This window comes from Sceloporus occidentalis, unplaced genomic scaffold (genome assembly GCF_023333645.1).
Source record: "Sceloporus occidentalis isolate IW3139 unplaced genomic scaffold, rSceOcc1.0.p SCAF_12, whole genome shotgun sequence".
Lineage (NCBI taxonomy): Eukaryota > Metazoa > Chordata > Lepidosauria > Squamata > Phrynosomatidae > Sceloporus > Sceloporus occidentalis.
Window position 1 is genome coordinate 22,995,148 of NW_028316992.1, and position 26,816 is coordinate 23,021,963.

Consider the following 26,816-nt stretch of genomic DNA (forward strand, 5'->3'; position numbering starts at 1 on the left):
GCAATCTCATAAATATTGAGTAGAACACCAGTGTTTGTTTTCTTCCACAATGGGGAGAATACCATGAAAAATATTCATCCCTGCATTCTCCTGGCTTTCTGTCACTGAGGCCCAATTATTCTGTAGCAGTTTCTTGAAAAGCTATTGCTACCTATACTTCAGCAAGTGTAGCTAGATGTTTAGTTGTACTATTTCTAGCTACTGAAAAATTATGCTATTGAAATGCTATTGCTAGTCCAGGAGCAGAGAGAAGCTGTGTGGTATAATGGTATGAGCATGGGTTTGAATCTGAGTTTCCACTGAGCATGGAAACTTAGAGTGACCCTGAGCAAACCACATTCTCTCAGTCTCAGACAACGGCAATCGTATTGCTCCTCTGAGGAAACTTGCCATGAAAATCCCATGATAGGTTTGTGTTAAGCTTCGGGTGGCTATAAATTAAGAATGACTTGAAGTCACACAACAATGTCAAACAACAAGAAGCCAAGAAGCATTCAACTCCATTTCTGTAGCTGGATGCACAGCACCTTCAATCTCCACTGAATGCTTCTCTGCAGTCTGAACAACTTCAATTGTACTGTTTTCCTTATAGAGCCATAGGGACTGAACTGAACGTGGCCTATTCAGTTGGAAGCTTGGATATATGACTGCAAAGATCTTGATACAACTGATTTTCTGTACTATATTGTATCTATGCCTACTGCTCTATGTTCAGTTTCTTGGGTAACATCCAAGTCTCAGTTACTTGCATGGTTGAACCTTCATAGAAGCTTTGGTTTGGTTGTGTGTACATGTGGATGCACAAACATATGAACAAATAAAAACACTAAAAAAATTTTTTTTGAAAACCACAATTAAACTTTATTTAAAGTTCTTTTGTATAGATTTCCTAGAAACAAAACCACAATAAAAATAGAATTCCCACCCCTGCCAAAATATTTAAAAATTGTAAAACACACATTAGAAGATTGCTGAAAACACCCTACGCCGTGTCTTTTTTCTTTTAAAACTCAGTCGTTGGTCCCAGCAGTGCATCTGTATGAAGAAATGTTGCATTCTTTTCTGGTTGGTTTGATCACATATGCATAAAAAAGAATTAGTACAAAATCTATCCAGTAAGAGTTAAAACAGAATGAAAAGTTGGACTGCTTGTATTTCAGAACTGACTATTCCTTTTATAGAAATGCTTTCCATCTAAAGTTATGCTCAGTTATGGAAATGATAAAAGCAAGTACATAACAGTTGCAGTGATATTTTTTCATTATTTTCTAGTCTTTACATTGCCCAAAATAGGCACGATGCCGGAATCCAAAGAAAACTGTATTTTTTTCAAACAAATAAGATCTGTGGTGGGTAAATATTACATAATGTTGAAAGTATAGAATATATCCCAGACACATTTAGCATTTAGTCCACAAACAGTTTAGCACCATATTGATAAAGTCATACAGCAAAACACTTTCTTCAAGGTTTGCTTGGAACGTAAAGCAGAAACAGCACAGTGCAAGGTAGCCCATACCCTTAGCTTCTACGTGGGGTACATTGGCAATGGCTGACCCCTGGTTCTCTTAGAGGTATGTGTTGACATTTTGCTGGTGGTTTAAGTTCCTATAGTTGTCACAATGCTAGGACTGATGTTTGCTGAAAAAACAAAAGGATTTTATTAGGATTTCATGTTAAAGAAGACAGACAGACAGACAGACAGACAGAGATTTGAGTGAGAATATTGTCTGAAATGAAAGTTGGTACAGGTAAGGATTTTGCAGAAACTAGCTATTGATACCTGAAGCCCAACCTAAATTTGCTGCCTCGGAACAGGAATACTCCCATGGAAGATTCTCCTAAAGGGAGAACTGTCATGGTTTACCACACTGAACCAGATCCAGGGTAAGATCTTAAAGGTAAAAGGGCAAGGTGAGTGACAGAGCTGGAACTGCAGGGTCAGCCTAGATAGAGGATCTGCCACAGACATCATGAAGACCTTCCAAGAAAAGAGGGCAGACAGACAGATCTGTCAAGTAACCATAAAAAGGCTGGTTTTGTTCACTTTGAAGCCCATGGCTAGAATTGAGGGAGAGCATTTGAGAGTGTTTTTAGCCAACTGACACTGCAGTGTTCCAAGAATAAAAGACAAACATTTGAAAACACAAACCTTTGGTAATTCTAAAATGGGGGAGGGCGGGGGGGGGAATCCCCAATGAACAGAAGAATATGGGTACATCAGATCACTGCAGCAGTTTGGCAAGTCTGAAATACTTGTTGCTTTGATTCCTGGGTTGGCCAAAGCATAAAGATAACCCCTCTAGTTTTGCAGCCATATCTGAACATATAGTGCAGAAAGCAGACATCTGACCCCTTCTGGGTGGTAGGAATCTGGGAATTGTAATGAAGAGAGGACAGAAGATACACTCCTCCTGTTAGAGCTTGCCAGGGATTGCTTTCCAAGGCTGTACAATGTTGGGATATGGTTGACCTCATTAGGTATAGATACAACTGGATGCAAAACAACAGAAATTCATCTGTTTCTCTTTCTAGTATTTGTGGCTGATATTCCCTCAGTAATTATTTCCCTTTTTAGGTGCTTCTGGGAATATATCAATACAATTCTATAAAAACTTAAATACTAGTTGTAGTACCTACTATGGGACTGAGAGAAAATTTATGTTCAGGAAACACATTTTATAAAGTGCTATCCATCCATATGTTTTGTTTCCTTGTTCCCTGTCACAGAATAAATTTAAAAAAAAAAATGATATGCAAGACCCCATAGCTAGAAATGAGACATTCATGGGGAAAGCTGGGTTTAGCAAAGAGTTTTGTTTAAATTTCCAAATGTGAAAACCCAGCTTTCCCCATCCTGGGACTTCCCAGCTATAATGGACTACAACTGCAATGTTCCCTAATTTACCATGCAGGCACAGAGTGGTGAGAAGTGTGGTGTGTGTGTGTGTGTGTGTGTTTGTTTTACAAAGAATATAGCAATAGCAAGTGCATTTCTATACTGCTTAAGCACTTCCTAAATGGTTTACAAAGTGTAACCTAATTGCCCCCAACAATCTGGGTACTCATTTTAATGACCTCAGAAGGATGCAAACCTGAGTTGAGCATGAGCCCCCTGGCTGGGATTGAACTCGCAACCTTATGGTTTATGAGGGAGTGAATCTATGCTAGACACATATATTAAAAGAACTTGATCACATTTCCAAAAACACATTTTCTTGAAATTGGCATCTATAAAATACACATTCATAAGTAGCTAAACCAGTAAGAACTTCTGACCATGGAACAATAGATGGAGAATATTCATCTTTCCAGTCTTGCAGTACAAGTCTTTTGGTAACAGCAAGAGCATGCAGGGTCTAACCACACTGACCATCAGTTAAATTCCATGTCTTGGGACAATAATTTTAAAGAACATCTACAAATATGAAGGATTTTTCCTAAACGAAATTGATATGTTGCAATACATCCAACCAAAAAGGAGTAACCACTGAACAAACCCACACCATATGACAGAAGGAATCATTATGGGCATTGCATTGCCAACATTTTGCAGAAACTGATGATTATTTTCTAAATGGTCACAATAATGTCCAATATGTTCCAAACATCATTTTTTACTAGTTGTAATCTGTGTATCTGAAGACTATCAGGGAGGTAAAGGCTGGCATAAGTCAGTATAGCAGCCTGCGCTAATTATGATGCGGATTGGAAGACTCCTCAGATCTTTGGCTGCCAACAGTTAAGTGTACAACCCTATCTAGTAAGACACACAGCAAAATAATAGTCTCTCACTTACCTGACATGCAGAGCTGTTCACATTCTCTCTGTGTGTTAAATCTGTTTTCATTGCCGCCACAACCACCATACCAGAATCTGGCACAGCTTTTGGTCTTTGGATCATAATACCATTTTAGCTTAAATTCTCTACAGGTCCCTTCTTCTTTTATCAAGTTACAAATATCTGTGGCTGGAAATCAACAAATAATGAATATATTGGTCATTTCAAAAACCTGCACACTTCCTGTGAATCTCCTTCATTCTGTGTATCCCAGATGCACGGGTGAACAAGAAATAAAGGGTTCCCTTGGACAATGAGCATGCTAAAGGGACAGTGACAAATATATTGACCTCTACTAGGTATAGCATGCAGTATTAAAGGACAACAGTAAATTGTTTGTACATGACAACAAAGAAATCAACCCACAAGCAACACTATCCACCACAAGAACAAAGTAGGCAGAGCTGGGGGGATGCCCAGGATAAAAGAACATAAGTTTGGAAAAGGAAAACATTAGCCAAAGCCCTAGTTTTAAACAATTATACAATTATAATGAGTATTTCTCATTATAAAGGAAATAGTGAGTCAGTCAGTCAAACTACACAGAAATCCAGTTCTGCAAGCAATGCTAACATAGAGTGTGCACACAGAAGGTAATGTGAATTGGGTAGAATGTATGTGGGGAATACATAGCAGCAGACCATAATTACAGGTATAAGATGTAAATGAAGATAATTTATCCCATTCAACTGCACATACCTTTTTATCTACACATGTAACAGGAAAAAAAATCTTATGCCTACACTTATAGATCAATACACATGAACGTGTTAGTGTTGTTTAAAAGAAATAAAAACTGTATAATATACAGAAATTAATTTGTCACAAGACTAATGTCCAAAATTAATCACAGCCAATACAATTTTGTGGCAACAGACATGTTAACAAGGGAATCTTTCACAACTGCAGTAAATGAGATAGTAGCAGACAGAAGGATCTCAGGTAGTTTTCTTTCCATTTTGTCAAAGATAAGCTTCTTCAGATATGTAGTCAGCAATATAACAAACAAGATAAAGCTTATGCATAACAAACACTGGAATGGAAACTGCAATTAAAATGAAACCCATGCAATTCTAAAAGTAATGTATGAAGCTTTAATTACAATGCCTATAATTCACTGATAGGAAGTTCTTTCAGATGAGATGGCATGCTACAAACTGACCTGCATCAAACATAAGCCCAGTACAGACAGCTGGTTTGTGGCGGCCTGGGGCCAATTTTACGGTTCCGGAGTGCACAGCATCCACACACTCCAGAACCTTAACACGTATGGGCAGCGCCATCTTTACGTGGCGCCGTGCATGATAAAAACATGGCCCCACGTCTGCACCTCTGGGAGCGGTGCTTACGTTATGGATGTGTTACAGTGCAACAATGGTGCACTGATGATGTCGTCTCCGCATGCCAAAAAGAACCCATTTTTCCCCAGGTTCTTTTTGGTCCAGAGGGACGCCGAGTGGTTTGACTGCTGCAGCATCCCTCTGGAGGGAAACTGGGAGCCTCCAGCCCACCCTTTTGGGGCGGGCTGGAGAGCCCCTTAGATACCTAGGACAGAAGGTAATGTAGCCTCAATTAACATCAAAACCAAATGAAAGTGGCCACAGATTAAATACACCAGAATCAGTGAAAGTTTCCATTTCAAAAACAAGCCAAATCCATTCTGTCATTTAAGCCAGAAGGAACCACAGCGTTGAGTTAAAATATCCTTAAGCGCTCACATTAGAGAAGTGCCACAGAAAGTATTTTAATAAACTCTAGTCCTTACTACTTAGATAATACAAAATTTAAGTGGGTCAAAACCATGTCCAGCCAAAAGAAATGTTCATTGAGTGAAGAGTCTCTGGCTCCTGCAGAATGTGGATGGTTGTAAATCTCTGCCTATTGTAGCTTATTATCATACCCATTCTGTTGGGTTCATCCTGATTTCTTACAACAAAAGCTGAGTGTTTATCCAGGAGTTAGGCATTTCTGATGTGTTCACTGTATTCATTGTAAGTCATTATTACAAGGGTCCTTACTTTACTCATCCACAATCAAGGGAGCAATTTCTTTTACACTATTTTTCTAACTGCAAACCAAATAATGCCTTTTATGTTATCATTTGTCCGTGCCAGAAATTATATGTTAGAATAATTTTTGTGATCCCTGAAACAGATTGACTGAACACAGGAGGCAGTTAAGAGCAGAAGTCAGTGACTCTCCATTAATTTCTGTATATTAATTAATATCTGCATATTATAAAGTTTTCGTTTCTTAAATAATTGTAACAAGTTAATGTCTATTGAACCAGTAAGTGTAAATCTAAGTTTTTTTCTTCTACTACATGTGTATAAAAAATTCTAAATACAGTTGAATGGAATACATTATCATCATTTACATCTCACACCTGTAATTGTGGTCTGTTACTATTCAGTGAGGCTTTTAGCATTTTTTGTTTGGTTTTTTAGGAATATATAGTACCTCCCTGCTAACTACAGGTACTCTAATATCTGAGTGCTGTTGCAGTTCTGATTGATCTAAGAGTGCATTTACTAAATTAATGACTACCTTACAATATTTCTGCCTTCGTAAATAATATTTATGCTCTGTCATTGTGCTGGTTGCTTGAAATTGCCACCATAATGTCACCAAGACACAGTACAGTAGATGTGATTTAAAATTGTTCTGATATCAGTGAACATGTCCTGTCGTATTCACCCATCTTCTGGTGTAGCAAAGTATAAAAGCTATTCCTCTGCTCATCTGTGGCATAGCTCCCTTGATGCTGCCCAAAATTCCTCTTCTAAAAGGTGGAACCACCAGTCTTTCAAGTGCCATGTGGAAATGTTTTAAAATTACCCCAATGTGAAAATGCTTTCAACCCTATAATTCAATGCAATGCAAAAGGTGGACTACACAAGGCCATCTCTTTGCTGTGATTTAACGATAAGCAATTTTAAAGATATTTTTTTCAATTGCTGCCAAAGTAAGGTCACTGGGGCCCTGTTACAGTTCCTAAAAACAGCCCCTCTTGGTGCGTAAAGACGAGTTCCCCCTTCAGCTCCCCTGCAACCCAGTTGGTGACTGCCTCAGAGGACTGCTCACCTCTTCACTTGCCCTGCAGATGGTAAATGGGTCTGGCTAGGTGGCAAATAATGTGAACCCTTGGGGAAAAGTGAAGAAGTAAGATCCACAGCCTCTCTCTCTCCAGGGGCATTTCTATCTTGAAAGCATCACCTACTACAGGAAGCTTTGGTGTCACACTTATGGTACCAGCAGAAGCCCAAGGCTGCCAGGAGCGTTTGCTCCTCTTCTACCACTGATCATCCAGCCTTGGGTATTTTAATATATATTCTCCCAATATACACATTTTGTACACCATTTTTGTTTAGCATGCACATTTTTTGTAGATGATGTTTCCTAATATAAATATTGTTGTCCATTATTTTATTAGTATATGCATTCTTGGTATGTTTATTTAGATTGAAGAACTGCACTATGAAATCCAGAAAAGTGTGATTGCCAAAGAATAACTGTTTTTCATTTCTCATACTGGTTTGAGAAATACAAATTAGGTATATTTGCATTAAAATGTGAACTGAAAAAATGCTTTGAAGTCACTGTTTCAAAGAAACACGTCGCTATATACAGTGGGCCCTTGGCATCTGCTGGGATTTGGTAACCAGGACCACCGTGGATACCAAAATTGGTGGGTGCTCAAGTCCCATGCTATAAAATGGCATAATAAAATGGTGTCACATATATATATATGTGTGTGTGTGTGTGTGTGTGTACGCAAAATCAATGTTTTCTTTTTGGATTTTTAAAAAATAATTTTCAAGTTGCGGACTCTGTGGATGCAGATTACATGGATCCAGAATCCATGGATATGGAGGGCTGACTGTACAATCTGAAGTGGTAGATCCATCACAAAGATTATTTCATCTCAGTTATATACATTTAAATAAGCTCTAAAGTGCAGATGAAGAAGAAAGAACAACTTGTGTCATCATCACTCATATCTGGTATTTCCTTTAGAATCATAGAGCTGGGAGAGACCTAAGGGTCATCCGATTCAACCCCCTGCCATGAGGGAATATACAATCAAAGCACCCCTGACACATGGCCATCCAGCCTCCATTTAAAAAACTCCAAAGGAGGGGACTCCATGACATTTGAGGGAATGGGTTCCACTGCTGAATAGCTCTTACTGTCTGGATGTTCTTCCTAATGTTTAAGTGGAATCTCTTTTCCTGCAGTTTGAATCCACTCTTCCGGGTCCTGGTCTCTAGGGCAGCAGAAAACAAACTTGCTCTATCTTCAGTATGACACCCCTACAAATATTTAAACAATGAAGCCAGTGGAGCTTCAAAAGCTAGCAATATATATATTGTGTATTTTGGTTGGTCAAATAAAGGTATCACTATTTTGTGGATTTTGGATGTTATGGCCAAGACGACTCCTTCTGAATATGCTTTCTGGCAGGAATCTAGGAATGCTGTGGACTTGCTTCACCCCCACATCAACAAACAAAACAAAAGCACAGCATAAGTGAGTAAGGCCTGGTTGGTGAAGCAATCTTTCTCTATAGATTAGAAACATATTTTAACACAACAGATTCATGATGCGCCTATATGTTTTAAACACTTTTATGTGGAAAAGTATGTACAGTTTATAAATACTTGATGTTTATAAAGATTTTCCAGACTTCAGCAGACAATGTGCTATTACTATAAAAATGTACTTTGAATTAAAAAAAATAGAACAGTAAAACCTCTATGTTGTTTTTCCCCAGTTCATGCATGAAATATATGCAGTTCTGGAAAAAGACACACTTGCCAATGGTGGGCTAATTCTCACTTAGGTGAGATTCTAACCCCCAAGGGTTTTCCACTGAAAAGGAGTGAAACATTGAAAATCTTGGCATGAGCCTCTGGGGAAAAATGGTCTGTATAGCTGCTGCTAAGAAAAGTGTATTTCCTTTTTCCTGAATTCTAAAAAATGACACACCTGTTTCTGTACAAACATGACACAAGCACATTTGTATTTTCTACTCTAGGCCATATAATTGTACTAGCAAAGGTAAAATGAGAACTACTCTTTAAATCTTAGGTCTTTATAATATTTGATGAAGGGTAGACCTAGCCTACTAACTAAAGCCTGCAGACATCTAAAATATGGAGATAAAGTGCTTGGCGAAGTTGAGTTGACTTGCTTTTGACGCAGAAGGGCTGTTTCACTGTTCAGATCAGCTACTTTTATATTCTTTGTTGAGGACTAGTTTAAACACTCTTGTTCCTGCCAAAATTTCAGGCCTTCATTACCATTCTCATCAATGCTTATCAACTGGTCTTTTAAATTTTTGTCTTAAACTTTGATTACACTTATGTTCAGAAGGCAGTATACCTTTTTTTTGCCAACATGAACCTTCTACTCTAGTCTTAGATTCCAGTATTTCTGTACGTTTATCCCTTTTTTTCTTACTGTAGACGTCACCATTTTAATATTCGTGGATAGCCTGTCCAGCCAGCTTTTTAAATATACATTTATATATATTTATAAAAATATATATTTATATATAATTCTAGACAGAATTAAGGGCCAATAAGATCATGAAGGATCAGAATAATCTTTTAAAGACTGTTGTTCACAGACACATAATCATATTAATATCATGTTGAAAATTAGATCTGCTTGATTATTGCAGCATTCGCAGTCTCAATGAAGATAACTGAAGAAGCCTAATTCCCACACAGACACTCTTACCAAGGATGTTTTGTTTATTCTGGCAAGATAAATTTACAGCACAATTCGCTATATGTTTTTTCAGAAGTAAATCCCTTTAACTTGAATTGTGGCCTTCCAGAACAATCCTAACTGGCTAAGGTTCAGATGACAGTGTGCCAGCTAAAGCTATGCTAAAACCAACCACTTCTCAAGTTACAGATATTGGAAATGACATTTTAGCAGCAATTCGGCTCACCCTGGCCTGATTTTGTGCCAGTCTTGTGGTTGATCTCAACTAGTAGTAGAACAGTTGGGTTGTGAGATCAGCTGACAGAAGGGGGTTATTCCAATAAAATGGCATTTATGCTGGTTAATAATATTCTCATCTGGCATCCCATCATGTTTGCATGTTTTCCCTCTTACCCCACATAATGATCTTCTTGAGATCCCTTTGACACTTGGCCACTACATCTATTTTGTGTCTCTACAATTCTGGATCATCCAATTATTTTTAAGTACTTATGTTTTCTTTGTTTGTGTACGGAACCCAAAACTCCTGTCAAGCATTTTGAGTAGTCCAAGTGCTAATCCACATAAGCCTGCTCGTTTTAATCAAGAAAAAGGTTCAGTACTACCATGAGAATTTTACTTAAACAGGGCACGTTTTACACAGAACTCCACTGCTATCATGCCATAAGGGCCAACACCAGAGACCTTAATCAGATGTTTGGACAACATTTCTCTGTCAAGACAAGGTTTAAAAAAAAGGTGATCTCACACCTCAGTGCTTCCGGATACAATCTTACCTTGCATGGGTCTTCTTTTTCTTACCTATGTCCATTATTGTTGATGTGAGTAATCTTGGTCCCTTCTTAGGTATGATCCAGAAACATATTAAGCTACCTCAGACCACCGGCCTGAATGATCTAGTATTACCTCTTCAGATTTGTAGTGGCTGTCTCATACAGAGGTATTTTCCAGTTTTACCGCTGGAGTTTCCAAAATTATCAGCACCCAGACACAGAACTTTCTGCAGACAAAGCAAACATTCTGCCCCTGAGCTAGTTCTATCCAGTGCCCTTTTTACTAATTATGTTTTCCTCATTACATACACCTTCCTTGATCCAGTTGATGTCTCATTTCTTTTCTTTTTCTCATACCTGCTCTTGCTACCTTTTTTGCTCTCCTTTCCAATTTCCTTCTGGGTAATTTCCTCCTGGGTAACTTCTTCCTGGGCACTTTCTGTCCTGTAAATGTTGAGACCAGTTATTATACTATAGTTGTGTAGCCGAGTAGTGAGCATACACAACCTGGACCTGTCTATCCAGACTGAAGGAAGTGAGATTGTTACCCAGAATTGACAGCAAGTTCCCATAATGATGTGGAGAGGCTTGTGGGGCAAGGAGGGGATTTATATACTTTCTTTGGTGAGTTACACAGGGTCAACTGCAGGGTCAACAATAAAGTCAGAATGCCTTAACATAACCAAGACAATCACCACCCCCAAGACTTTTAGCCCAAGAAGGAACAGAGGTGAGACAAGGGCACTGAATCACTGTGAACATCTTTTGACATGCAGTTCACATCTTCTGCAATGTAATCCTTTGACTAAATATGCAAATATGGACTCATTTTAAAGCAAATTACCTTAGGATGTGGCTATTTAAATAAGCCATTGCAGGGCCAGGAGATAATGTGGAATTTAATTTTCCTTCTAATATCACCAATAAAATAGGAAATTGTTTTTTCACTGTTTTCATTTTTTTAAAAAAGCAACCAAATGCATTTAATTGTGATTAGAAACTTGCTATAATATTTAACTATTTAAAGTTAAAAAACAAAATCTATGACCATTCAAATGACACAAACCTGAAATTTGCAATCTTTTTTCTGCTCATGCTTTTTGGGTCTTACTAGCTATCTAAAATTACAGCAATCTATAAATTAAAAGTGATTTGGAATTGCTAGCCTAAATCCAATTATTCATCTCAGCCAGAGAAGACTAATTGAAATAATGAGGATTTGGTAAATCAACACTTTTGTAAATTCCAGTGATGTAATGGGTCTACACTGGGTTCGAACCATTTTTTTGTCCAGTGTCCCAACATTCAACAGAGCTTGGAGATGTGAGCCAGAAATAATTTTTGAAGCTGATTCTCATTATCTCTGCTGTGCAATTATTCAAACCTGTTAAAATCAGTACTTTAGCCACACAGATTTCCTTGAGTATCATCCTACCACTGTTCTGTTGTGTATAGCTTTAGTTCATTTCATTACATTCATTGGGACTTTTCGGGCTCTGATTTCTTGTTTCAAAATGTTTTCTCCATTACTAATGATATTGAATATAGTATTACAACCTTAATACATACATGCCAAAACATACCTACTGAGAATGTTTCATAAACTTAGAATCTAATGTGAGCTAGTGTGGCAATATATTATTTGAGTTCATGAACCAAGAAAGATTTATTCAATAGACTTTAACTACAAACTTTTCTCCTAATCATCTCTTAGTTGGTCCTTACTTACTTAGGCTCCAGGACAATAAATAATTCAGAAAAATCCAAGTACAAAAATCCCAAATTATGATTCCAAAGTGTATTTTGAGATCAACCACAACACTCCTTCATCAAAATCCTAATATTTCTAATATATAATGTGAGTAATTCAGGACAGGCCTATCTGTGGTCTTTTGCAAGAGGAAGAGGAGATACACAGTAGGTAGGGTCTCAGTGTAGGAAGCTGAAGCTGGAGGTTCATGGCACCATGAGTGGAGCTTGCTGGCTTAGCAACAAGACTAGTAAAAACAGGAGAAAGATGTCTCACCCACTCATTGGCATCCTCTCGTAGCAGCAGTTCATCCAGTACCAAGCAGGGTGATATGAGTGAAAGAGACTCTTTCTCTGCAGGAATGGAGAGGGGTGGGAGGCTGGAGGCCCAGATTTCAAGTTCAGTGCTGCTTAACCAGCCCCTACACCTTTGGCCCTTCAGTATAACTCAGCATAATCCTAGCCCTCCTGGTTTGGAAGCAGTATGGAGTCTTTAAGAACTGGCTATTGCAGAAGACATCCCCCGGCTAATCCTACTGGGAATTGGGTTTGTAGATTTTCCTTACTTGGCTGGCTTATACTTTTGACAGGAGTGAGAGAAGTAAGAGGACACAGAAATTTGAGCAGTGTCTGGAGAGTTAGCCTTGGGTGGCCTCAACAGCAGCTTTGTTGGCACACTTAGATCTGTGCTTTTTCCTTTCCTTTTAATGAGACTTTCTTGAGGGAGATCTTTCCAAGATACCCTCCGGTCTTTTTGCCTCACACCTTTTATTTCCTGGGCAATTAGTTGCCAGAGCTTTCCTAGGAAATTCATCCTCATTCCTGCACCATGGCCATGATAATTTGCTGGACCACAACAGGGAAGATTTTTTTTCCCTTTTAAATTCTATGAGTTTCCATTCCTGGCCATGAGAAGGGAGATCCTCTCTATTGAGGCTGCTGTGGATGGAGAAGTGCCTGAATGCTCAGCATCTTGTCTAGGAGAAACTCAGAGGATAGGAGAAGGGCAGCTATGGATGCCACTTTTTCACTTGGTCTGCCTGGCTGGATGGGCAGGTAGATGGGGGGCTTCTCTGTCCATAACAGCATAAAAGCCCAGATTTCTTATAGAAATGACAGAAGAACACAAACAAAATGAACATAAAAGAAAATAAATCCTGAAAGTGGTCCTACAGACCTAGTTTTGTGCCCTATAGACAGGGGTGGTCTATGTTGGTCAGGGCAACCAACCTGGTACTATCCTGTTTGTTGTAATCTCTGGATATAGGGAAGAGAACAAGTGCAGCTCCATTTTACATTTACACCAACATTGCCTTTCTAGGCATAACAGGATGCATGCAAACAGAGATGGGGAAATGTAAGACATTTTTGCAGCAAGACAGGACAGCAGCAAGAAGGCATATTTTGTGGTTAGATTTGGCCAGTGGCCAGGGCAAAGCATTCAAGAGACACATCTACTATAATAACAAATGACCAAATGCACAATCCTCTCTGTTTCTGATTTTACCTGACAAGTGACTTTTCTCAAGGACAGGCAGCTCCATGACTCCCTCATCTGCTGTAGAGAGAAAGTGTGTGGAGTTTGTTTTTAAACTATTTTTTTTCTTTTCTGCTCTTAAATGTTGCTTGACAATATTTGAAAGTTCAAAGTGGGTTAACTCTATGGGAGTACTTACATGGCTTCAAGCATCTGCCAATGCAGTCAGCTTCTGTCTCAAATCTATTGGCGTTACCGCCACACCCACCATACCAAATCTGGGTGCAGATCTTGTTTTTGTAGTCAAAGAACCACTTAACCTGATACTCCTTGCACTGCGTGCCCATGTCAAGGTCCAGCAAGCAAGGATCTGTCAAATTTGAATTTCAAAATGTGCAAATGTTAAATGATTCTGAAAAGGTTAAAAGCTGCAAAAAGGCACAGAAAGCCAAAAAAAAGGAGAGAAGAAGCAGTTTTCAACAGCATAATGGAAATGGTGCTTGATAACAGACTACTGACATCTTCTGACATCTTTCTTCACAGAAACAATCCAGGATATAAGAACCTCACAACCACTCCTAATAAAACTATCAACATGCCAAGCAGCCAATGCATGCATCTTAATGTTTGATCCTGTTTTATTTTTATTCTTTTGCATAAGTTTGCTGTAAAGACGCCAGGCTTGTACATGCCTCTGCAAATTATCAGCCAAATCCAATGCGGCACAGCAGTCAGAGGCATTAAAAAAAAGCATAGTGAGAAAAATGCAAGAATGATGTAGGTGTTAAATTACATCACTCATGTGTAATGTATGTGTGTTTGGTCAAATTCAAAAGCAACTTTTTTATTAGATGGCCACCAATGAGCACCAAACTGTCATGCAAACAATGGTTGCAACACAAGTACTATTTCCTCCATCTGTTAAGAATGTGCTTCAGTGTGCAACTGAGAGGCTTCTCTTTCCAAACCCCAAACAATGGTAATATAAAGCAGAATGTGACCATCTGGGAAAAGCTCAGGGGGATTCAGTTCCAGTTCCAAAGCTTGATTGCCTTTGCCAAATATCCTTTAGTCTGCCTCTTGATTTTGACTTGATGGGCTTCACAGTCCAAGGGACAGGAATGGAGAGAGATAGCTGCAGGATAGCTGGTAAAAAAGTGATCCCTTTGACTGTGTATGTGTATGAACCTTCTCATTCTTAAGCAACATCATGCATGTATATTTTATGTGACCAAAGGATAGCCCTGGGTCTGTTTTTCTGAAGTGGTTTTGTGATTAATTAATTATTTTTATATCCTGCCTTTCTGCAGAATGGGACTCATAAAAAACTACATTCATCACAGCAACATCTCCTCTAGCCGAGTGAGGGCTGGTTTATACATCTGGAAGGAAATTTCACTTTGTAAATTTATTTTCCTTCTGAGATAAGAGGCTAATTAGATCCAACCTAAAGTTGTGGCAGACAAAACTCTGCAAAATTTGAAGTCTTGTCTTTAGCAATCCTAGAAGGAAAAGCCTGTAATCCTTTAGCTCCGTAAGAATTAGAAATTTAGCATCCAATTAATATCGCTTTGACCAGTCCTAGCATTCAAGTCCCTTAATACATAGAATTGTGCCTTGAGATATTTCATACTTAAAGAAAGAATATAACATTCACCTTTCAGCCAGGTATCCTCTGTTTTATGTTTAGAATTAAATGGGGGAAATACTGTATAAAATATTATTAAAATAATATTATAGTATGGTAACTAGAATTATATGCCCAATGCACTGTGTTCACACCTTTCTAGGGGAGGAGTGTCGTTTGTCTGTTGTCTGTTGTTTGTTTTTATGGATGGATCTATAGAGTGTAATAATAAATACTGTATTGTACTTATTAGATATATGTTGGATTAGACCTGGGTGGGAATGCATTCCTGGGAGCTGACAGGCCCTTTGGGGCTCAGCAGCTTCAGTGATCCCACCTGCACTTGAGAAAGCTGTGGCTGCCAGTGACACACACACACCAAGCATGACTGTGTAAGTGCTGAGAAGCAAAATGTGATACGGGCTTAGAGACTGGGATTGCTTAAGTAAGGACAATGGCAAAGGGAAGGTTCAAAACCCATTAGCACTGAGGGAAAAAAAGATTGAAGTGGAGCTTTTAATTCGACAGCCAGCATGGGCAGGTTTGAGCGTTGGACTAGGAGTCCAGGAGACCAGGGTTCAAATCCTTGCTCAACCATGAAAACCCAGGGGGTGAATTTGGGCAAGTCATAGCCCCTGAGCTTTAGAGAAAGCCAATAGCAAACCTGCCTCTTCCAAATAAATCTTGCCAGGAGAACCCTATGATGGGGTTGCCATAAAAATGGAGTTGAAATGAAGTCATGTAACAACAACAATGACAACAACATCTTTAATTAGGGAGTAATAGATATTGATCAGCTATTTCAGTGAAGTTAGTCAGAGGTGTAGTTTGTTTTTGTTTTTTTAAACTATTTACTTGCAGTCATTCGTTAGGTTTATTCTGAGTTTTGGCTCCCTTCCCTGCTGTCTTTGTTTCCATATTTAATTTTAGGTTTTCTTTTCCCTGATGCTGGGACCAGTCTTTTTCCAACAAAGAAACAAACTGCTATACTGCTAATTTGCGTAAAACACCTTTATATGATTATACGTGGTTGCTGCTACTGATTTGCATTCACCTCTCAGTTCTCTCAGTTCACTAATTCAACATTTATCTATTTATACAGTTTCTTTGCAGTTTCTTTACTTCCAGCTCTGCAATTGGTTAACATTCAGGCAGTATTAAGGATGTACACACAAACCCTTATGATTGACTCTTAGGAGCCTCAATGAAAGAGCATGTTTCAAAAAATATTGGGCGGAGAGGGAGGAAATCTGCAGTTAAGCAATCCCAGAACCTCTGCAGTGGGCATGCAAACTCATCCTAAATATACTCTACAGGCGCATGGCATCCACACTCATGTCATCTCACCCTTAGAGCATTTTCGTAAGTGACAGTAAAACCATCACTGTTATCTTTTCACATACTATTGATACTTGTCGGTAACGCTTGTTAATATATAACAGGAAAAAAGGCACCCTGTAATTTAATGAATTTTACATTCTAGCCAATTAAGACTTTTATGTTTTCATAAGAATTGCAAAAACAGACATATAATATAATAACATAAAAACCAAGCCTCACTGGTAAAAGCACCTCTGGAAAGCCAAAGTACTTAGTAATTCTGAATCTTCATTTGTGTTACCCTTCATACAATTCCAACATCTCAGTCATACCCATTGATTACTACTATGGCTAACAGACCCATATAAAGTACATCCTGTGGCTCTCTAACAAACAGCTAACATTTAGACAAAGACAAGTGTCTTCTAGATCAGTGCTACACTAATTGTGACATGCAAAATGAAAATGGGTGTGAAAAAATACAAAGTGGAATTATACATACAAACAAAAGAATAAGGTAAATGAACAGGGATGGGGGGAAGGTGAAGGAATGAATCTGCAGCTGTTATGTTGGGCCACTATGCTTAAAAATATGAATCTGTCAATGTCCTCAACTCAATCATAATGCCATCAGGAAATGATTTCATAAGAATCTGCCGCATGTGAAGCCTTTTAAGTAATCATGAAATGTCCAAAGAGAAATTTTTTCATTGAACACAATTAGAAAATTTAGGGGCTGTTCAGACCGGCTGTTAAGGCTGGCCTCGGGGCAGAGTCAGGGTGTTGCATCCACATGACGCACGCCCTGACTCCACCCCCAAGGCACTATGACACCATGCTCCGCTCTGCATGGCACACAGCATCGCAGCGCTCCTCTGGTGCTGCATCCATACGAAGCAGCAACAAAGGAGCGCCTTCAAGCCACAGCACCATGGCTATTGTGCCCTGGAAAGGCCAGATCAGAACCGCGGCGTGCGGTTGCCAGAGCCCTGATCTGGCTAGGATCGTGCCGTCCCTTAGGGACTGTGTGTACAGTCCCTTACATGGGTTCAGCTTTCTAAGTAGCTCTGGAAATCTTCATATGTTCAGAATTATTTGAAAACCTTGTTCAAGCTTTTATTAAGGAACCTGAGGTAGGAAGCAGAGAATTCAAAACAGTGCTGCTACGCTGCTTGTTTCAGCATCATTATAAATGTCAAAAACAAACAAAAACTTCAAATATCAATGTGAATGGGGGGAAAACTAGTGAAGAACATTCCAGTTCTCTTATAAGACATATACATTATTGTACTATTCGGTATTCCCCCCCCCCCCTTCCCCACTTCTTTGCAGTCGTCATAAAGTTTGAAACCTAGCCCCAAATTTTGAAGCCATGAAAACTGACCAAGAAAATTAAGGCAGGCTGGCTCAGATCAAAACTGCCTAATATGCAAGAAGTGGGGAAGCGGGGACTTAAAAAAGCAATGAATTATGCACCTTTGAAATCTGAAACAATTATGTAGCAAACGTCTGCTTTGAAACTGGCAAATACATAATGAAAGTTACAGATGGCTAAACTGTCAACAGAACATCACAATATTTAAAAAATTTAAAAATTTGCCATGAATTATTTCTACTTCAGTTTTTGTGAAGTAAATGTTAAGAGGCAGGAAAATTGGATTATTTTAGCAGCTTCTCATACAAAAACCCAACAGACGTTCTCACAGATGTTTCATTCCTAATTATATAACAATTTCATTCCTTAGTGATTATGAAAACAAAAAGAATAGCAGACTTTGGGCATTACCAAGTACAACATCCACACATTCATAACAAATGTTAGTACAGAACATATTGTTAATCGTTGAGTAAAATCTAAGAGGTTTCACATTAATGGTTTATTACACTAAATCAAGACACCAAACAGACAAGACACAAGGCAAACACATACAGTGTGACACAGACTTACACAACTGAACATTTTGCATTGAGCCACAGGAAAAATATTTTCCCAATTTTCTCTGGAAACAGTTTATTTTTAAGTTCATGATGCCTATTTCCTTATGTGAGGCTTAACCACTGGCTGCTCCAGAATGAGAAGTGGCTATCAGAATGAGAACGAAACAGTGGCCTTTTAAAAGAGGGAGGGAAGGAAGGGCTATTGTTGATGCTAGAAACATTTTTGGCAATTATTAGTCTTCTCTCCCTGGAGAGCAGGGAGCACAGCAGATGGGAAATCCAGTACTGAAAGCCACCATGGTTTGTAATGACTTCAGAGGTAATGAACCCTGAAAGGAGTCAGAGCTGGTAGGCTCAAGTATAAACCTTCCCTCATTGCCTAACAATGTATACACTCATCCCTCCTGATTCACGGAAGATCTATTCCAAACTGATGTCGATTTCTGATATTCGGAAATATCACAGATATTCAAGTCCCATTGGTTATAATGACAGAGTGCTCCTGCTTGCCTTCCACGGAGGTCCAAAACCGTGGACTCCAAGTCTGTGAACGGGGAGGAACAAGTGTATATGGGGGGCTTAAATAATTCCCTCATACACACTTTTGTTTGCAAGACTCAGCCAATCTCATCCCACCCCATTCTCTTGAGTCTTGTTTATCAATCAATCAATTTGCCCACTTCTGAATTTTGGAGGCAATCTCTACAATAGTGCAGGAAGGCTGCAAGTGCACATTTGTTCAATGACCATGAAAGAACTAAAACCAAAAGATTCAGTAAAGTCTGATACCCCTGATTGTGTCTGAGAGTTCCATCTCCAATTATGAATTCCTTCCCGGCAGTCTGCACATATTGAAATTCTTCAAAATCTGCCCAATTTTGGTGCACAAGTTCCACAATGTAGATTTTGTATGAATGTTTTAACATATATATTTTTGTGCTGTCTGTTCAAATATATATTTTCCAGGCAATTTTTCAGTTGAATAAAGTGTTTCTCCCACATTTTCCAAAATACTTATTTTTGCATTTACTTCAAATATATGCATGTTACATATGTTTTGTTTTGTAAACTTTTCCCCCTCTTTTTTCCTGCATAATAAATGTCAAGAAAAAATGGGTTTTGAGATTAAAGGTGTTCTGATCTGTATTTAGGTTTAGGATACACTATTTTTTTAAAAGTTCACATGAGAACATAAACTGAAATAGTTTTCAGTCAATGCTGGTACAAGCCAGATGTACTTCCTTTCCCCATGTTTCCAGTGTCATATGGAAAAAGCAGAAGCTCCACATGAATTTAGAATACATGCATGTTGCTACAGAAGGGATACACAAGTCACTTCTTTCCATATTACACTAGAAACACAAGTCACTAGAGCCTCCTCTCAGTCCTTTTTTGTACACCTGAAATCACCCCATGTTAGGATCTTTTCCTGTGCTTCTTACAAAACCCATTACTTCTACACTGGTAGCTTGCTTAACTGAGCAACAGTAGTATATAGGGGTAGCTCCTGTCAAAAAGTGATTTATGACCCTTTGGGTCATAAATCATTCTAGGGGGCGGGGCCAAAGGGTCATAAATCACTTTTTGACAGGAGCTACCCATATACTACTAGCAACTATTAAAAGGCACAAATTATTGTCTTCAGCTAAGTGGCATGTGATTATGGATGCCAACTGTCTCATATTTGAAGGATCCCTCTTAATTTAAATGGTTACCTCTTATTCCAGGACATTGAAATGGAACATTATGTGTTCCATGGAACATTATGTGTGCTCTTTAATTCCAAAATTCTACCTTTCTGCAAAAATATATTGATTGTCCTTTATTACTTCAGGCAGCATGCCATCCCAACCTTTTGTCTAAGAGCCCAACTGAAAATGATATGCCCAGAGAAGTAAAATTTCCTGCACCTTTTGGACCTGTAAGGGCATTGCACTCACCTGTCTCAGGTCCTGGCAATGGTTCAGTGTTTACCATTAGATTGGCACTGGCTGCTGCAGGCATCTTGGGCAAGGGCATGCTCTCTGCAAAAGGAAAAAAAAATAGTGTGTGTCTGTAATTGGAACAAGGTGAGATCCCCAAACATAACTGAAAAACGAATCCAAATTTCATTAATAGCATACACTGCATCCGTTTAGGCATTACTTGTGTATTTTTTCTATCATATTGAAATTGGCAACTAGAACTCTATAATACATGAACTGTGGAATCAAGCTTGGCAAACAATAGCTGGTTCTCATTCAACATGAGATTAATATGAGGAGAATAGCAATGCTCTGGCATGGTTTGCTGATATAAAGTCACAGACATTGACAATGAGGATTGGTTTGCATTGGGAAAATGAATCATGGATGCTTGATTTACAGGAAACCCTCAAGTAGCCAAAAATTAATGTTATCAATCTGGTTCTCTTTCCATTCTCAAGGGTTGCAAATATGGCCAGTGTTCAGTGGAAAATGGAAGGCTTCACAAGGACATGTTTTGTAAGAATGCTCCAGTTGTAATGCTGCAGGAATACAATCCTTCTGTTGTCATTCTACAGCCTCAGTGTTGAGAGTTGTAAAGCTATAATAGGCAAAATACTGGACTCAGTTGGGAAAGTGATGGATTCATATTCACACTCAGACATGAAGTTTACTATATAACTGTGATAAAGTTATTTACTTCATAAACCTGATGTAAGAATATCATGGGAAATAACCTTGCAAATAGACTCAGTAAATATATAAGATACTTTGACAGTGATGTATGCTGGGAAGTAAAGACCGATGTGCATAAGGTAAAAGAAAAAAAATCTATATTTGCTTTACATGTTGTGATCATACCAAGCACAGAGTGCAAATATGTCATAACAATCCACTAAGGCCATAAAAATAGGTATAACAAAATGTAGTGTTTTGTAATGTTAATAGTATTCCACAAACATAATTTTGTACTCTTCATAACAGAGCCAGCATGGTGCAGTGGTTTGAGTGTTGGACGACAACTCTGAAGACCAGGGTTCAAATCCCTGCTCAGCCATGGAAACCCACTGGGTGACCTTGGGCAAGTCACACCCTCTCAGCCTCAGAGGAAGGCAAAGGCTAAGGCAAAGCTCCTCTGAACAAATCTTGTCAAGAAAACCCCAAAAGTTTTGCCTGAAGTTGGAAATGACTTGAAGGGAGAGATATGACGAAGTCTCGTCACTTTTCATTAAACATATGGGATATTGGTTTTTCAATGCTTCAATAAATTCTTTAATGAGCTGTGAAACTTGGTAGCTTCTCAACCAAAGTGTAAAAATTTAAATTGTACATCATTTGCAAATGAAGTGGTGGGAGGAGAACTTCAAATGAAAATTCAGTGTGCAAAGTTATATACTTTACATAAACTTCCATTCAGGCAGGGTCTTAAAACTTGGATGTACACATTAATTGGTTATTTCGTGTTGCATTCTCATGATGGTGGCCTTGCTGGCTAAAGAAGAAACTCTGATTTTGGCTTGCATGAAAAGACTGCCTTTCTCTTCTAACAACTAACCAGTACGTAGGTTCAGTTATAAGCACAATTGGCTCATGCTAAACACATGAGGCTAAGGTGAAATTTGTATTTGAATCATTCCGTGAATCTTTAAATAGGTTTGTGTGTAAACATATAAATATATTTACTGATGGAGAGGCAGTGTTCTGTAGTGGCTTGAGTGTTAGACTACAACAGCCTCTGGAGACCTGGGTTCGAATCCCCAAGCAGCCATGAAAACTCACTGGGTGACCTTGGGCAAATTACCCTCTCTCAGCCTCAAAAGAAGATAAAGGCAACTCCCCTCTGAACTAATCTTGCAAAAGGATGTTGCAACTTGCATGGACCTCCTTCCTCTTCTGGATGGACTGCATCTCCCCAGATCTACATGCAGCATAGCTACTGAGCCATGTTGGCCGGGCGATCCTGGGAGTTGTAGTGTACTGGCTTGGACCCAGAATTGAGAATGCCAGAATGGAAGGTGTAACTTGCATTGACCTCCTTGCTATATAATTGTGGGGTGTGTGTGTGGGGGTGTCAACTGGAGAAAATAAGCCCAATTTAGGAAACTCAAGGGCAAAATAGACTGCTCTAAAGGAGTACTGTCTGGCTGCCCCTTTGAGCACCAGATTGGGGCTGCGGTAAAGCTGCTCCTTTTTGCCCCAGGAAAAAGGTACCTTTGCCACCACAGCAGCAGTTTTACCATGATTTGGCAGCACACAGTGTCTAATCACTGTGCCACTGAAATGCCGAAATGCTGCCCACCACTCGAGAGGGTGGTGTGACACAAGCTTGGAGGTGGAGTCAGGGTATGTGTTGTACAGACATCACGTCCACCAGCCACCAGGAAGCTAGCTCTGTACCAACAAGTCTTTCTTTCTTTCTTTCTTTCTTCTTTTATTTTATTTTATTATTATGTTTTAATATAGTTAATTTCTAAAAAATCTTTCTTACAGTGAAGGGCAAGGGCACCCAGAAGTCTATTGAGGCCCACTCTAGTAAGTGACAAAAGAACCACATCATCAGCATAAAACAAAATCGAAATGGGTCTATTTGCCAAAGATGGATGATGCGATGGGATATCTGTCAAAGGCTTAGTCATAGATGTTTTCATAAACATTGAAAAAAATGGCATTAATATGCAACCCTGCCTAACACCATGGAATGTGGGAACAGATCTTGGCTGTTACATCTCACAACTAACGAGAATTCTCATGCAGCTTACGCATTAAAGTTAGCAATCTTCTGTCTATGTTAGTTTCTTCAAACTTTCCCCAAAGTTTGTCCCTTGGGATAAGGTCAAATGCTGTTTTAAAGTCTATAAAGGCTGTGAATAAGACTCCCCTAGATTTAGAAGTGTATTTCTCAATTACATGATAGAGAACCAGGGCATGATCAGTCGTAGAGTGATTATTCCTGAATTCTGCTTGTTCATCTTTGATGATATCCTCTTCTTCTAACCAAGGTTGTAATTTGTCCAGGAGGTGCAATGCATAGAATTTGCTTATGATGTTAAGTAAGCTGATGGGCCTATAGTTCCCAGGGTCAGATTTCTCACCCTTCTTGTATATGGGCACAATAATAGCTAATTATTTATTATTATTTGGGTAAACTACATCTCCGATTCTCCATCCAGCACAACCAGTGTGCCATGTTGATCTTGAGCATTGTAGTGTACATAGCTCAGTGGGCTGTTCTGGGTGGGGATTCTGGGAGATGTTGTCCTCCAGAAAAAGGGAAGAAGAACGAAAGAAAAGTAACTTCCCTAAATTTTGCATATTTTCTCCAAATGAACCTCCCCCCCACCACACACAATTTTGTAGGAAGGAAGTCAATGCAAGTTACACCTTTCATTTTAGAAACAACACAGAAATAATAGTGTTAAACAGTTTCAAAAAACACTACATGTGTCACAAGAAGATCTAACATCTTCCCCAGTACAGGGACTTCCAGTTGTGTTGAACTGCAATTCTCTTCATCTTTAGACAGCTTGTTGGTTCAGAATGATGGGAATCATAGTTCAACCCAGCTGGAGGGTGCCACAAGGTAGCGCTAACAGTTTCCTCTTGGCAACAGCATATTATATGCAGCTGTAAGAAAAGCAAAGCTTGGAAAAGTCTGTGATTCTGAGAGCTATAGGATACACACACACACACACACACACACACACACAGTTCTGATGGAAACCAATAAAAACAGTTGTTTCTTATTTGCATCATATATCTTGTCAGCTGCTAAAAACACCTTTTGCTTTGTTTTGAATGAGAGGTTATAAAGAGAAGGGGGCAGGGGGAGAGACCAAAGTTGCACCCACACATGTCATTTGAGGAAATATTTGTTTTTGATCCTTCCGTGATTTTGTCAGGAATGTGTCATCTTTCCCTGAGAGGGAGGGACAATCAATTTAAAATATCTCATTCTGTGAAGAGCAAGAGTCAGAAAATTTCCCGCCTGCCTCTTCAGGAACAAGGCAGATTAAGGGAGATTTTTACAACACTATTTGTATTTTGATATTATAAAGAAGATCAGTATTATTATTCCCAGAGTGTAGAGAAGGGCTGTGGGCTCAATTTTCAGAGAGTGAATGCAACATACCTAAGGCTAATCAGAAGATTTATAACAGAGAAGATACTGAAACCAAGGACTTCCTGATCCACAATTCAGTTTCTTTGCTATTATGTTATAGCAATCTAGAGCTTTTGCTAGGGGGTGTAATTTTTTTTAAAGACTTACATTTTGTTCTGGAACTTGCAGGAAAACATGGAACACCCGATAGTGATGTCTTAACATGTGTCCCCGCTGTGCCACCCAGTACCACCACTGCTGGCATGAGTCACTCCCTCTGAGGTGAGCCAGCCATGTGATCAACACTGGGCATCTTGTTTCTGACCTCAGAGGGAATGACTTGTGCCCATGGTGCTGGTGCCAGATGATACAGTGGGGACATGCATGTGGACATTCACCCAGCATCACTATGGAGTGTGGAGGTAACAAGGGAATCTGGGACAGCTCTTGGGCTAGAATACTCTAGGAGCAGCCCAAGTATCCTGCCCAATTCATTTCTTCTGCTCTGCCTAATATTTGCAGCATCTAAAATTAATGAGGAATAGAGTACATTCAATCCCACCAAGCAATGCAAACTTACTTGTAATAAATGTCCCCTTGTAAGTAGCTTTGGCCTGTGCATTGTGGTAGCCTGTAACAATGACATGGTACTTCTGACCACTTCCCAGTCCTCCAATGACCCGTTCGGTACCAGTTAGATTAAGCTTCAGAACTAAGGAGTTGTCATGGGCTGATGTGATTGTAATGTCATAGACATAGGCATGCTGGGGTTCAGGGTTCGCCCAGTGTAGTTTAGCACTGTTTTCTGTGATGTCTGTTATCTGGATTTCTCCGGTGTGCATAACCACTATCACTGTCAATAAAAATGCTGGTATTATTATTATTATTATTATTATTATTATTATTATTATTATTATTATTACTGTATTACTATTACTGTATTATTATTATTATTATTATTATTATCATCATCATCATCATCATCATCCCATCTTTCTCCCGATATAGGGTCTCAAGGCAGCTAACAACAAATTTACAACCGAACAAGTGAAAAACAATTAAAAAGTATTAAACATGTAGTTACAAAGTTTAAAAACCAAACAATTTTTAAAAAGTTAAAAACATATAAGGTAGAAGGCTTCAAAGATAATTGCTCCTATTTTGGAGTTAATAAATATATCAGTTTTGTTGGGGTTTTTTAACTGAGAGTTAATAGAGAGAAAAGGAGCACCATTCAAAACCCAAGTGTGGCCCAGAATAATTTCTCTGGTGTTAGAGAATACTTTCATTTCTGATTAACAGATAAGTGTATTTCTGGTCAATTTCAATGTTGTTCATATGTACTTCCTTCAGTCATTCAGTCTTCACACCTACATATAGCTACTTGAAAATTTGTGATTCTGAAAGTATTTTTCTCACAAACAAATACAGTACATAAATCTAAATCAGCAGTAGACAATTTGTAGCCTCCAAATGTAGTTGGACACCAACTTCCATAGGCCATAGTCAGCAGAGAGATGTTGAGAGCTCTGGTCCCAGCAACAGATGGAAAGACACATATTTCTTACTCTTCACCTAAATATACTTATTTCTAAATCTATTTTGTCCTGAAATGTGCATTTTAAAATGCATTTTAGCTTCCTTTGAGCTGGGAACTGTATCACAAAATCTGGAGATAAAAAAGTACCCTGTGCAGATTGTGGTAAAATCTTGCCCCTCCTCCAATTATAGCTTCTGTGCTAAGAAAGGCTCTTCTACTACAATTCTTCTAACCTTGTAACATGCATTTGCCACATGGTCTTTATTAACTTGTTTTTCTGAACCATACCAAATTGTGAAATATCTTGCTAATAGCATATGGGATCTTAATCTTTTAAAATATGCATTTTACCACTACCACAGGAAGGGTATTTTTGAAACAGTATTGGCTCATTGGGTCCCAGTGACATCTTTCTCAATGTGACGACTGAAACTGATCCACTTGATGGTGAGGTTAATCAAAAGAGAGGGATAAATCAATAAAACTGCACTCAGCATGCAGTTAAACAATGGAATGCAAATTGCTTTAGCTTTATGTATGGGATGTCACTTGCTCAGTTGAGTAAGACAATTGCAAAAGGGAGCCCTGGTGGCGAAGTGGTTAAATGCCAATACTTCAGCCACAAGGTTGTGAGTTGGAACCCAAGCAGGGCTCTAAGGTCCACTGTCTTCCATCCTTTTGTAGGTTGGTAAAATGAGTATCCAGCTTGTTGGGGGCAATTGGCTTGTAAATTGTAAACTGCTTAGGGAGTG

The 26,816-nt window shown here is 38.9% G+C and overlaps 1 protein-coding gene across 3 annotated transcripts in view; it reads right to left on the reverse strand.

Annotated features, from left to right (window-relative positions):
• Nucleotides 1–841: 841 nt before the first annotated feature.
• The window catches only part of COL6A3 (collagen type VI alpha 3 chain), a 128,826-nt gene continuing 102,851 nt past the window's right edge, over nt 842–26,816 (reverse strand). For 2 of the 3 annotated variants that reach the window (XM_089478063.1, XM_089478064.1), the window contains 7 exons: nt 25,105–25,377; nt 20,402–20,485; nt 13,776–13,946; nt 13,607–13,657; nt 10,708–10,794; nt 3,800–3,970; nt 842–1,641 (listed from right to left, as the gene is read on the reverse strand). In XM_089478063.1, the coding sequence (XP_089334189.1) occupies nt 1,601–1,641; nt 3,800–3,970; nt 10,708–10,794; nt 13,607–13,657; nt 13,776–13,946; nt 20,402–20,485; nt 25,105–25,377 (878 nt within the window). In that variant the 3' untranslated portion in view covers nt 842–1,600. The remainder of the gene's footprint in view (nt 1,642–3,799; nt 3,971–10,707; nt 10,795–13,606; nt 13,658–13,775; nt 13,947–20,401; nt 20,486–25,104; nt 25,378–26,816) is intronic. The other variant, XM_089478062.1, reaches the window with a different exon arrangement.